We start from the raw sequence: 14273 nt of genomic DNA, 5'->3' as shown, positions 1-14273 counted from the left end.
AAAACCCGTTGCCATTGTTCTTGAGGTCTCAGTAGTCCTCATTGTCCGCTATGTTCAGAGAGACCAGTTTTGACCCAGGCTTTTTCAGACCCAGGCCAGCTGGCCTTGGTGAGTTCCCAATCCCCATTGTCTCAATTTTGATAAACATCTATGACCTCTGGTCTCACTGAGAGCATTGGTTTAACTATTAATTTCCTAGAGAAAAGAACAGTGAAGAATTCAAAATGTGGGTTAGCATGCACTATTGAGAACTGCCAAGTGAAGAGGACACTCATATTCTCCATAACCATGATAGATACACACTTGGTCTTTCTACTGCCAGTATCAACTGCTCCACCCCCTTCCTCAAACATAAATACTGTGGCTTAGCTTCAGAGTTTCACCCCTGGTCTCAGAAGGAGAACTAAAGTCCTCACCTATAAGGAAAAGTCAGAGAGCAGATTTCTTGGAAGAAAAGAGCAATGGACCTGATTCTAAGCCTTTCCATGGAAACATGGGCACTGCTGGCTACCATCCTGGTGCTCCTCTACCTGTGAGTAAGGGCTGATGCCTCTCCTTTGTGGTCCTAGAGTTGGAATGATTCTCAGACCTATCTAAAAACCAGAAGATATAATCCAGTGGAAATTAATACTGCCACAGCTGAACGCATTTTGGCTGTAAACTAAACCATGTATCTCACTGTGCTTTTCAGTCAAAAGTTCTCAACTACCGTTAAAGTTCCAGTAGGCTTAAAATGGTTAGACTGAGCTGTTTCTACAGGATTGTTTCCTGCCATTTGTTTGTCATTAGTTTGTCACAACAGAATAGGAGGATTTGCAGGATCTAGAACCCACAATGTAGTAATCTACATATGAGCTATTAATTATTTCTTAGACTCAGGCCTGCCTTCTCTGAGAGTATTGTCACAGATATTGTTGGATTAAAGACAACATCTAATACCTAAATGTCTTGTGTGTGATCATCTTAGTACAGAAAGCTGGCATTGTGCTATGTATGAAGAAACGGGATAGAATTAGTCATTAGTCACTTCACTGGGGCACAGCATAGTGCTGTTCAAACTTTCCTGGAAACAATATTTCACCTCAGTAAGGTACCACTGAAAGACCAAGGTAGACATTTGTCTAAAGTCCACCTTGCAGAAATATGAGTTTATGTGGTTATTACATGAATTTGTTTGAGATCTTTATTGCCAGAGCAAGAATGCCTGAAAGAAAGCTGCAGTATCAATCAATATTTTATTCTTAAACAGAAGATGACTCAAACTCTATATCTTTAAAAATATATTTATTTTTATTTTGTGCATATGACAATTGTGCCTGCATGTACATATATGTACCACCTGCATTTCAGATGCCCATTGAGGTTAAAAATAATACATTGGATTTCCAAGGCCCTGGAATTATAGACAGTTGTGAGCTGTCATGTGGCTGCTGGTATCTGAACCTCTGTCTCCTTCAAGAGCAGCAATTGCTCTTAGCTGCATAGCCATAATTCTAGGCTAAAAGCTGCATCTGGGAAACTGCACAATTTTCATTATGAGCGACAGAACAAATTAGAGTCTTGTCAAGCGACGATGCTGGTGGACTGCCCTTCACCACTGAGCACCCTCACTACTGACTGTTCACATAATGTTGAGAAGGAATCATGTGAATCTTGCATTGTGGTACCCACACTGATGATTTTGGTTTACATGCTAACTCTGGTGATCCCCTCAGTAACATTCAAATTTAAGGTTAGAAAGTTTTATTACATATTAACTCTAGGACTGGGGCCTTTAAGAGTTAACCTAAAGGTTTATAATAAATTGTGTGTTAACAGGATTATTGTACCACATTTTCATGTTAAATTCTCCCTCAGTAGATAGACTTTTGTAGTTGTTAATAGTTGTACCCAAGGGGAAAGAAATCAGTACATACTGATATACTACAAAATAATATACATAAATGAGTACATATGTGAATAAGTGTATTGATGTTTCTGAATGATTGAATATGTATATTTATGCATGTGGTACAATGATTTAATATTATGCATTACATAATATTAAATAAGATTTAATATTATGCACATGCAATGAATATACATATTCACTCATTCAGAAGCATAAATACACTTATTCACATATGTCTCATTTATATATATTCATGGTTAATGTGTGTACATATGTGAATATATATGTGTGTTAACAAGCTCATGACCTGGTTTCTTCCTCTATATTTTAGGTATGGAACCTCTTCACATGGACTTTTTAAGAAGTTAGGGATTCCTGGCCCCAAACCTCTGCCTTTTGTTGGGACGATGCTTAAATATAGGAAGGTGAGTTATGCTTGTATTCCCTAATTTAGTTCTTATGTCTGTGACTATTTCATGAATGTCATGAGATTATGTCAGTTCATCAGTGTATATGGTCATTGGAAGCTACATTTTTCAGCTTTCAGAATAGTTGGTGCTACATACTGATCTTTGACCATTTATCCTGGGCAAGATTAGACATGTTTTTTTGGGGGACCTGAATTTTGTGTCAGATGTCTGTCTTAAATGTTAACACAGTATTACCAGATGCTAAAAACCTGAAAATATAGAATTTGGAAGCATCAGATTTAAGCATTTTCAGTACAGATTCCAGAAAATTACAGTTTCTCTGATTCAGCGTTTGAAGAAATACATATCAAGGATCTTGGGCGGCATCTCAGCAACTTTAGTGCAGTAGTCACATCAGAGTTGAATACTAACATTTTCCCTTCCTGCTGAGTAGCTCTAGTGCATGCTTATAAAAAGGCACACAGTTACTTATGAGGAATATGCAGATAACTGAATCCTCAATATAACCATTACATATCCTGTTATTATTTTTAAGTCTCTAGCAGTGTTTTTGTCACTTATGATTTCTTATGTGTGTAAGTAGGGTGCACTGAGAGCTCAAACAAAAAGGTTTTACTCCTTTTCACTTCAAAGTAGAACCTTATTCAGGATGCTGAGGTGTGGGATTATGGTAGATGGGATGATGTTGTCTGTCAACTTCTGATATTTAACCATTAAGTGAATTTTGTGCTTTGAAACAGAAGCAGAATTGATATTCAAAAAAGTGTTATATGACAACTTCATAAAAAGGCAAAAATTAGATTGTGGTGAGAGGAATATATATATACATGCATGTATATATGCATATATACATATATACACATAGATATAAAGTTTTTGTGTATTTTTATATAAATGTATGCATATATACAAACATGCACATACATATATAATCAGACCTGTGAATTTATATAGAGCCTTTGTGGATGATTTCTAAAGGGAAGGGCTCCTGGACTGTCATCCCTACATTCACACCCATGAGACCAACAACAGTGTCAGTGTGAAGCTTTTACTGCTAGTAAATTTCCTTTTCCAAAAACTTGAGTCCTATCAATCATGTCATAAATCTTCCAAACTAATTTTTTTGCTTAAATTACTAATAATTCCATACTCTCATGAAATTGAAAATAAGCAATCATTTTCCCTTCATTTTTCAGATGACATATTAAATTTATTTCCTACGAAATACACTTTTTTGCATTATGTTTTCTTTTGTTTTGGGTTTTGTTTCAAGAAGTATCTGCTGTAGTGAAGACTGGCCACAAGCTTGCTGCATCGATGATGGCCATGGTTTCCTGTACGTGCTTACTCATCACTTGTGTTTACAACAATATCTTAAATATGGGGTTAATTATAGGGAGTTGGGTATCAAATCCAAGGCTTTGCATATTTTAGACTGATTCTAATCCAAGGAATGAGGGTCTTGAATGGTGAGGTGTTGATGGGGAGGACTGAGAATGAGAAATGTAGAAAGAAAGAAAGAAAGAAAGAAAGAAAGAAAGAAAGAAAGAAAGAAAAGAAGAGGAAGGGAGGGATGGAGGAAGAAAGGAAGGGGAAGTGAAGGAAGGAAGGAGAAAGACAAAGTAAAAGAATGCAAGAAAAACAGAAGAAAAATAAAGAAGGAAGGAAAGAAAGAGAGAGAGAAAGGAAGGAAGGAAGGAAGAAAGAAAGAAAGAAAAAAAGAAAGAAGGAAGGAAGGAAGGAAGGAAAGAAAGAAAGAAAGAAGGAAGGAAGGAAGGAAGGAAAGAAAGAAAGAAAGAAAGAAAGAAAGAAAGAAAGAAAGAAAGAAAGGAAGGAAGGAAGGAAGGAAGGAAGGAAGGACTGGGTATTGTTTCATCATGAATCCATCAATAGGAAACTTTCTTGGCCGTCATAGGTGGTGTTGTATTTTTAACCATTCACCTACACATTTAAACTTGCAGAACTTTCTTCAGGAAACCAAGGAGATAATTTTTTTAATGAATATAAGTAACTTTTCTAAATGCTTTACAAGCATTAGCTAGAACATGAATGCAGATAAAGGAAGCCTATGAAGGAAAAGAAAGTGCTCGTTAGAAACTCTAACAGGTTCTGTTACCCTTTCTTTTTTATAAACAGTCCCTGATCAGACTCTTTATATATTCATTGTGGCAGTGCTCATGCTTGTTTATTTCCTATACTTGAGTCCCATGTTGGGCAAAACTTCACCTTAATCTGCAGGAAATAGGGTCCCAAATGTGAAGATTGTGAGATGTGGAGGGTGAGGACCGGAGACAAGAAGTAAAGAAGACACATAACTGAGACTGAGAGTCTTACATAAGCTGACAACTCATGACAAGCATGTATCTTAAACAGCATTGTTTTTTTTTTTTTAATGCTATTTGCATGGCTTAATGGCAAAGGTCAGCAGAGAGGTAAATCAAACAACACTGGCAAAGAGAATGCAAGATGTCCCAGATCTAGCTGTTTTAGGACTGGCAAACTCAGCCCAGGAGAAAGAATCTGATAAAAACAAACAAACAAACAAAAAAACCTACAACCTTAACTTCTTCAAGGATCAGGCTCCAGCCCTAGTCCAGCCAAGTCTGCTACTGGACAAGCACAGAGAACTCATGTTTCCTTCTCCTTTCATTATGGCCTCTGAGAAACCTTACACGAGCCTGGTTCTCAGCATGAGGCAAATGATCCACAGGCAGAACTCCATCATCTGCCCAGTTACCTAATTTCACACAGCTGAAATTAACATTGCTGAAGAGGAAATTTATTCCGAAGTTCTCTGTCTAGCACGCTCAGCTTAATCACAGAAATAGACATACTGGCCATTGCACAAGTCTGTTATTCCAGTACACAGGTGATAAAATCAGAAAAATAAGGATATTCAGGTCACCCTTATGATACACACAGAGTTTGAGGTACACTGAGTTACATGCAATTATACCCTACAAAATTACAATACCACTTAACTACAAATTATATATATCCCAAGGTTTTAGAGGTGTAAATGCAGACCGATTATTCAAATTTTGTTTGCTTTATGTAAATTGGTATTTCCTCATCTTTCCATGTTGAGTATGTACACTAAAAGACCAACCTATATTGCCTATACTTTATTGCTTACTTTTCAGTTAATCTGGCCAATAAGATTTATATAAATCTAATATACTCCAAACATAAATTGTATGTTCAATTTACTGATTACACTAGAATTCTAGGTAAGTGATTAGGTGATAGTGTCAGTAATTGAGAAAAAATAGATTTTGCATATTTTTGGCAATCTTCCTGATTCTTGGTGCCCTCTCACACCCAAAAAATAGAAAAGATGGAGTGTTTCAGGATTTCAGAGTCAATACATTATCAAAACAGTATAGCAGAAAATGAACAAATTCTTGGTTTAAATAGAGAAGAAAACATTGAAATGTATAATACCCTGGGAAAGAAATCATGAATAACATTAATTTCTTCATTTAATTTGGCTCCTGCATGTTCTTCTCCCTCAGAGACCTTCTTTCAACTGACTTTGGAGGAGTTAGATAAAGAACCTGGTGTCCTGAGACTTGTGTCATGCCTTTTTCATATAGTGGTCAACACACATAGAAAAAAATTTAACTTTTCATATTATATCTCTTCCTAGGGTATATCAATATTTGATGTAGAATGCCGAAACAAGTATGGGGACATGTGGGGGTGAGTATTCTGGAAATGTCTATCAGATAGTATTGTGATATTGTGATGTGGCACCAAACGGCATGAGTAGCTTGTCAACAAAGCTACTCGGGAGGCACTGCCTATTTTATAGTGTTTGCAAGCCTGTCTACCAAGGGTGGCATATGCCAGTTTATGTTGTAACCTTCATTCTTAAAGACTGAGAATGTTGCAAGTAATGATTTGTCTACAAATGATGACCTTCAGTGATCAAGCAGCTACTTTTGTCCAATGGCTTATAAGGCATTTTATTTTACTTTTATTATCCTTCCTCGGGCTCCTTTAAATTGTGTGAAATGCATTAGTACAGAGATATGTAATATGTGGTCCTAATTCAAGAGAGTGTTCTCCCTCCCATAATGATTCACCCTGAGTAAAATAAAAATCATTTTTATAAAATATACTTGCAGTAATTATGTGCTTTTCAAATACAGGCTGGAGTAAAAATAAATATAGGGATTTATAGATATTTTATGTTAAATTACCTGTTGATTTCATTTTTAATATTTTTAATATTTCTTTAATTGTTTGAGATTATAATATAATTGCATTATTTCTCCTTTCCCTTGTTCTCTACAAAACCTTCAATAATTGCCTCCTTGCTCTTTCAAATTTATGGTATCTCTTTCCACTAATTGTTGTTACATATATATATATGAACATATATACACGCACACATTATATTGTATTACATATATTATATAATACATAAATGTATATTTTAATAGCTATATTTTTAAATAGACCCTTCTTGGTTTATATATGATATTTATGAGCACTGTTGGTGCTGATCAGTTGATAATTGATAACAAATACGGTGTGCTCATCTCTGGGGAAGAACAGTTCTCCCATTCCTAGGATTTCTTTCTTGCTTGTAGTTCCTTTAGTAGGCTAGACACCTCCTAAGTTTTACACATTGACTTTTGAGACTAGGTCTCAGTTTACCGAGTTTGGCTTAGAAATTACAATGAAGCTCAGGTTGGCCTAGAACTCACTGTCTTCCATCCTGACTGCTCTCTTAGAGGTCTGTGACAGCACATGTTGCTGAATTGTCTCGTTCTCTCCTTTTTCTGTTTATACTAGATATGAGGTGATGGCTGTGTAGCAAGAATGTGTATGAATATTTCCTTTCACCACATACTACTGACAGTGAAAAACAAGCAGGATATGTTACTGCATGCCATTTCCTTCTTGACTAGTTTCATTAACTACTTTGTGTGATGGTTTGGCCAAAATTATTAAACTTTCACTTTTAGAGCTGCTGGAGGTTTATTAAGAGCCGGGGAAGTTATGACATCACTGTGCTGTGTACCATACGCAGGGTGGACAAAGTTTGCCTCTTCACCTCTTCATGTCCATCGTTTGAAACCACAGTATTCACCATAGGGTCTGCTGAACTGACATGGTCAATAAGAACACGTAACCCATCGCCAAGGGCACGCTGTGATGAATTGCCAATAGTTTCAAAGAAAGTGTTCCTTGTATCATTACTGCTTGTCAGTTGTTAATATTTTTACTTTAAAGCCTGGAAAGTTGGACCAACAAAGTAAAACAGTTATATTTTGTGGAAGACCCACCATTTCTTTCCCAGTACCCACATGCTATCTCAAAACCCAGGGAATCCAAAACCTCTTCAGACCTTCGCAGGCTTCAGTATGTACATTGTATACATACATATACTCAGGCCTATGCTCAAACATATCAAATTAAAATATAACATAAAATAATTTTATCTTTAAATTCAAACATGATTAATATATTGTAATATTTTTTATTTCTATGTATTTATATTAAAATCCATCAGCCCATGTTATTCTACAGTGTAGCAAAGACTCTATTACCAGCCTATATTCCAAACATGGTGAAATATTTTTATTATTGAATAAACTAAACTTGCAGTGATAGGGGGGATTCCAGACATCTTCTACTCCTGAAAATCCAAGGTCTCCTCTCCAACTAATAGATTTTTTTATATTTTATTGAAAAAGAATCATGTTCTTCTTAGTCAAAGACTATTTCTCTCTTTGGATGAAAATAGTTACAGAAGACTAATTTGTCATCACCTCTGCTCCCTCAGATATTTCTTGTACCGTAGCTCTTATGGATAAATCTTGACAGTGGTATATCGAGTTCATTACCTACCAAGATGGACATATTAAAGAACACTGTTTTCAGAGGCAGACTGGAAGCCCCTCACTTGGGCTCCATCCAAGTAGGAGAGCACATGTAGATAAGATAATGATAGGAAACAAATTTAGAATCTTGGTAAGAAAGTGCCTACCAAAGCCTGCACACTGCATAGTCAGATGCATTTTTTGGCTCTTACCTCATATTAACAGATAACTTCGATGCTGTCAGGGTGCTTCTATCCTTGATCAGCTGTATCTATTGCTTTGCCTAATCATGAGTCTAATCTTCTCACTCTCCTTGTCCCTGGAACATAAAAGCCTCAGAGTTAGTGTCATCTGAACTCTGATCTGCATCTTGTCATTCTCAGCACTCCTGCCCTCTGTGACTTTTTTGGGGCTTCCTTACTCTTTCTTTGACCATTCTGCATAACTTAGAAAAAAAATATGACTCTTGTTCTGTTTTCTTTCAACTTGACCATGGCTGGGATTTTCAGCTTCCTTTTGTTACTGTTTCCCTCTGAATGTCTAATAAAATTGTGCATGAACTTAAACTACAAAGAATAGTATGGTTTGTTCATGTGTGTTTACTTTCAGGGGCTTCAGTTCCTCCATGTTGGCTCAATTGTGATGAATTTAGAGAGCTGTTTTGTTGTCATATATTTCGTCCTTGCCTGGGTTATGTTTCTATTCATTTCCTGAACTAAGCAGTGGCTTCTTGTGTTGGAAAGCCTAAGGTGCTGTGTCTTGTAGAACCAACAGTAATATCAGCATCAAAATTTAACCATATCTGTTTTCACAATACAGGTTCTATGAGGGGCTGCAGCCTGTCCTTGCCATTGCAGAACCAGGCTTGATAAAAAATGTGCTAGTGAAGGAATTTTCTTCTGTCTTCACAAATAGGCCGGTATGTATTTCTTTTTTTTTAAAAAATGTGAGCAGCCCGGCGGTGGTGGTGCACGCCTTTAATCCTAGCAATCGGGAGGCAGAGGCAGGTGGATCTCTGTAAGTTCGAGACCAGCCTGGTTTACAAGTGCTAGTTCCAGGACAGGCTCCAAAACCACAGAGAAACCCTGTCTCGAAAAACCAAAAATAAAAATAAGAATAAAAAAATAAAAAAAAATAAAAAAATGTGAGCAATATACCCACTGAAAGTTTACAATTATGAAAATGAAGGTATATACATATGACAATTAATAAGAAAAATAGACCATCAGTATGAAAGACTGCAATAAGAGATATATATGAAGGTTTGGAGAAAGAAATGAAAAGGGACAAACTTTATTATAATCAAAAAATAAAAATGTTACTATTTAAAATTTCTATTATGAGTATCTGGGGATATATCTCAGTGGTATGGAGCTTACTGACATGTATAAGATTTGGGATAAAGACTCAAGTACCACAAAACCGACAAACCTATTATCACGAAGGAATTATGGAATGACTATACAATATTCAAGTAGGTTCTCTATCCTCTTCATACTGTATTTTGAAGGAGGGGTGCTTAACCTTCCCTAAGAAAAAATTCTCAACTGTTGGCAATAAAGGATGACTTCTCCAATCAATTCTCAACTATGGCCTAAAACTATTTCTAAAAAGGTCAAGACTGGGTCACTGGTTTAGGTACTATCATAGTCTTCTGACCATTTTAGAATGCCTTTTGTTTCCCCAGCTTTGAAGTACATTTTCTCTAGAGATATAAAAGTTTTACAGAAGCTAAAGTGTACATGTTTCAGGCTAAGACATGGTTACTTTTATCAAACAGCTTGCTGTCTGTGGCAGTTCAAATGTGACTACCCCTCCCCCCCAAAGCTCATATCGAGTGGCCCTATTAGGAGGTATGGCTTTATTGAAGTAGGTTTTGCATTGTTTCAGGAAGTGTGTCATTGTGAGGGTGGGCTTTGTGGTCTCCTATGCTCAAGCTACACTCAACGTAGCCAGAGTTCACTCCTTGTTGCCTATGGACCAAGATGTAGAACTCTCAGCTCTTTCACTGGCATCATGCCAGCCTGTTTGTCTCTGCCATGTAGATAATGGACTAAACCTCTGAAACTCTAAGCCATCCCAAATAAATGTTTTTTTTTAATAAGTGTTTCCATGATCATGGTATCTCTTCAGAACAATAAAACACTTAATGGGGACACTGTTTAAGTGGTTATTGGTGATGGTCACTTCTCATCCTAGAAGAGCAAATGTGGCATTTTCAAGAGAAAGGAGGTACATGCAGGTTCACAGAGCAGAAGTCAGAAGTTCTTGTTAGCTCTCCTGTCTCAGGAAGACACTATTTCCTTATTCCTGTGTCACTTCAGATTTCATAAGGAATCTTGGTAATCACAATTAATACTAAAGTTAGTGTTTTTCCTTTCTCCTTCAGTGTTTCTTAGGTTATTTGTTTCTTTGTTTGTTTGCTTTATTTGGCAGTGTTTTTAAGGCTTTATTAGAAAGTGTTATTAGTGCTTATATTCAAACCTGTGGTGATATTTTGTTTGTGCTGTAACAAATAATGCTAACCTGATGATCAGAAAGCAGATAGAAATAGAAGCTGGATGATGGTGGTACACACATTTAATCCCAGTATTTGGGAGGCAGAACCCTTGGCTATCCTGGAACTCACTCTAAAGACCATGCTAGTCTAATGCTCTATAGTTATCCTCCTTCCTCTACCTTCCAGTTGCTCGAATTAAAGGTGTGTGCCAGCTGGGCGGTGGTCACATACACCTTTAATCCCAGCACTTGGGAGGCAGAGGCGGGCAGATCTCTACAGGTTCCAGGCCAGCCTGGTCTACAAGAGCTAGTTCCAGGACAGGCTCCCAAGCAACAGAGAAGCCCTGTCTCAAAAAACCAAAATAGAGGGGATCAGAACCAGGATTTACAGAAACAGGTCAAAGCTGGTAACCTAAACCAAAGTAGGCCTGAGGCAAGGAAGTTCACCTTGGGCTAGAGCAGGCCTGAGGCAACAAGTTCCCCAGAAGTGGGGCTGAACCAGCTACCTAGGCTGGGGTAGACCTGAGAAAGCAAGCTCCAGAGGAGTGGGAGCCAATCCAGTCCCAGGACATTGGCAGACCAGGACTGAGCAAGCAAACTGGTCCAGAGCAGACCTGAAACAGTGACTACACTGGAACAGGTACAGGGTAGTAACCAGTGAGCAAGTGAGCCAAAGCCAGAGACCACTGAGGTTTCAGACATGAATCTGGGACCTTCGAGGGAGTAGACCTAAGCCAGGATCCCTGTGCTTCTGGGCACGAGTCTCTGACCTCTGAGAAACTAGGCCTGAGCCAGGACCTCTGCTGGTCTGAGTGTGAATCTGGGACTTCCGAGGGAGTAGGAAGGAACCAGATATCTCCGAGGGTTCAGATGTGAGCCTGGAACCTCAGAAGGTGTAGGCCTGAGCCAGGACATCTATGGATCCAAGTATTGGTCTGGGACATCTAAGGGAATAGGCAGGAACTAGAAACCTCTGCTGGTCCAAGCCTGAATCTGGGACCTCTGAGGGAGTAAGTCTGAGCCAGGTCCTCTGCAGGTTTGTACACACCTGATCCTGGGAACTCTGAGGGGGTAGGCCAGAGCAGAACTATCAGAATTACAGACTTCTCATTGGAGATAATGAAAGCCAGAAAGTCATGGTCAAGCATTGTGCAGACATTAAGAGACCATGGATGTCAGCCCAGACTACTATAACCAGCAGAACTTTCAATCACCATAGAAGGGCAAAACAAGATATTCCAAGACAAAAACAGATTTAACCAATACCTAGCCACAAACCCAGCCCTAAACAAAAAACTGGAAGGAAAACTCCAATCCAAGGAGGTTGACTACACCAATAAAAACACAGACAATTGATGGTCTCATAGCAGCAAATCCCAAAGAATGGAAAAATGCACTAATTAACATCACCAAAAGTGAAAACTAAATTAACAGGAGGTAGCAATCACTGGTCATTAATATCTCTTAATATAAATGGACTCAACCCACACATAGAAAGGCATAGGCTAACAGATTTGATATGAAAACAGAATCCATCCTTCTGCATACAAGAAACACATCTCAACCTCAAAGACAGACATCATCTCAGAGTAAAGGGTTGAGAAGAAAAATATTCCAATCAAATGGACCTAAGAAACAAGCAGGTGTAGCTATCCTAATACCTAAAAAAAAGTCTTCAAACCAATATCAATCAAAAGAGACAAAAACGACATTTCATATTAGTCTCAGGAAAAATCTATCAAGAGGAAATCTCAATATTAAACATCTATGCTCCAAATACAAGGGCACCCTCATATGTAAAAGAAACACTTCTAAAGCTTAAATCATACATTAGACGCCATACACTAATAGTGGGGGGCTTCAACACTCCCCTCTCACCACTGCACAGGTCAGTCAGACAAAAAAATTATCAGAGATATAAGAGAACAAACAGATGTTATGACTCAAACTATTTACAAAATATTCCATCCAAACAAAAGAAGAATATACATTCTCAGCACCTCATGGAACCTTCTCAAAAACCAACCACATAGTCGGTAACAAAACAAACTTCAACAAATACAAAAAATTGGTATAACCCCATGTATTTTATCAGATTATCATGGCTTAAAACAGGAAGTCACTGCAATATTAATTCCAGAAAGCCCACAAACACATGGAAATTAAACAAAGCTCACCAGAATCACCAATGGGTCAAGGAAGAAATAATGGGAGAAATAAAAGTCTTTCTAAAATTCAATGAAAATGACCACACAACATACCCAAATTTATGGGACACAATGAAAGCAGTGTTAAGAGTAAAATTCATAGCACTAAATGCCTACATAAAGAAGCTTGAAAAATCCCACACTAGCAAATTAACAGAACATTTGAAAACTTTAGAACAAAAAGAAGCAAACTCACCTAAGAGAACTAGATAGCAGGAAATAATCAAATTGAGAGCTAAAATTATATATGAAATTAGATTGATAATCCCTCCTATATTGTTCTTTTTACCCAATATTGCTTGTTTATCTGCAATATTTTTTGGCTCCCTCTGAGTTTTAGGATTCCTTTTTGCTATTTTCATGAAGAACATGGTGGGGATTTTGCTTTGTCCTGTATTGAATTTGTAAATTGCTTTTGTAGGCTGCTCATTTCACAATATCAATTCTTCCACCTGAAGAGTATAGGATGTTTTTTCATTTTCTGGTGTCTAAATATGTCTTTTCAAAGGTTTTATTGTAGAGGTTTTTCTCCTTCTTAGTTAGGTTGATTCCAAGGGATATTTTCTTGGAGGTTACTGTGACAGGAAGTGTGTCCATGATCTACATCTCAGCATGATGGTGTGAGAAAGACCACATTTCCTAAGTTGGTTTTGCATCCTGGCTCAATGTTCAAATGATTGAATATTGCTACAAGTTTTCTGGTGTAATATTCTGCAAATAAAGATAATTTCACTTCTTCTTCCTCCTCCTCTTCTTCCTCTTCCTCTTCCTCCTCCTCCTCCTCCCCTCCTCCTCGTCTTCTTCTTCTTCTTCTTCTTCTTCTTCTTCTTCTTCTTCTTCTTCTTCTTCTTCTTCTTCTTCTTCTTCTTCTTCTTCTTCCTCTTCTTCAATCTCCATTTCTGGTTCTTTTGTTGTTGTTGTCATTATCCTCCTCCTTCTCTTCCTGCTCCTCGTCCTCCTCATCTTCATCCTCCTTCTCCTGTTCCTGCTTCTGCTTCTTCTTCTTTTCCTTCTCCTTCACTGCCTTCTGTTTTACCCCCACCTTATCTTTGCTTCATTCTACAGGCAGTATTTCTGACCTGACCCCACATATTTATCTATATGTTATGACAGTACCTATTCTTTCTCCTGTACTCAGGTGTCTCTGATTGGGTGCCATTCAAAGTAGATTTAATATGTTGTTCTCCCTGATAGGCTCCTGAGAGCAAGGATCAAAAGATAAGGAAAATGAAAAAGTTGAGTTCTGAGGGTCTTGCATAAACTATGTCTTATGCCAATTGAGCATACAAAGGGGAGAGATTGGACTGAATCTGAAGTGTGCTATTATGTACTGGAATGAAGTAAGAAGGAAGCTAATCAAGCAATGTTGCACTAAGAAAGCAGAATATAAAAATGGTATTCCCTTTTCTTT

General features: G+C 37.6%; 1 protein-coding gene across 9 annotated transcripts in view; it reads left to right on the top strand.

The window, feature by feature from the left end:
- Positions 1–273: 273 nt before the first annotated feature.
- The window catches only part of LOC126492995 (cytochrome P450 3A6-like), a 223526-nt gene continuing 209526 nt past the window's right edge, over positions 274–14273 (top strand). Inside the window, exons 1-4 of one of the 9 annotated variants that reach the window (XM_050129715.1) lie at positions 276–532; positions 2223–2316; positions 5972–6024; positions 8976–9075. In XM_050129715.1, coding sequence (XP_049985672.1) covers positions 462–532; positions 2223–2316; positions 5972–6024; positions 8976–9075 — 318 coding nt within the window. In that variant the 5' untranslated portion in view covers positions 276–461. Of the gene's footprint in view, positions 533–2222; positions 2317–5971; positions 6025–8975; positions 9076–14273 lie in introns of all 9 variants that reach the window. The other 8 variants (XM_050129710.1, XM_050129714.1, XM_050129711.1 and 5 more) reach the window with 8 other exon arrangements.

Source organism: Alexandromys fortis, unplaced genomic scaffold (genome assembly GCF_014885135.2).
Source record: "Alexandromys fortis isolate MF-2015 unplaced genomic scaffold, M_Fortis_MF-2015_v1.1 scaffold_306, whole genome shotgun sequence".
NCBI lineage: Eukaryota > Metazoa > Chordata > Mammalia > Rodentia > Cricetidae > Alexandromys > Alexandromys fortis.
The sequence above is the reverse complement of the archived record's forward strand: the minus strand, read 5'-3'. Positions and strand labels throughout refer to the sequence as shown.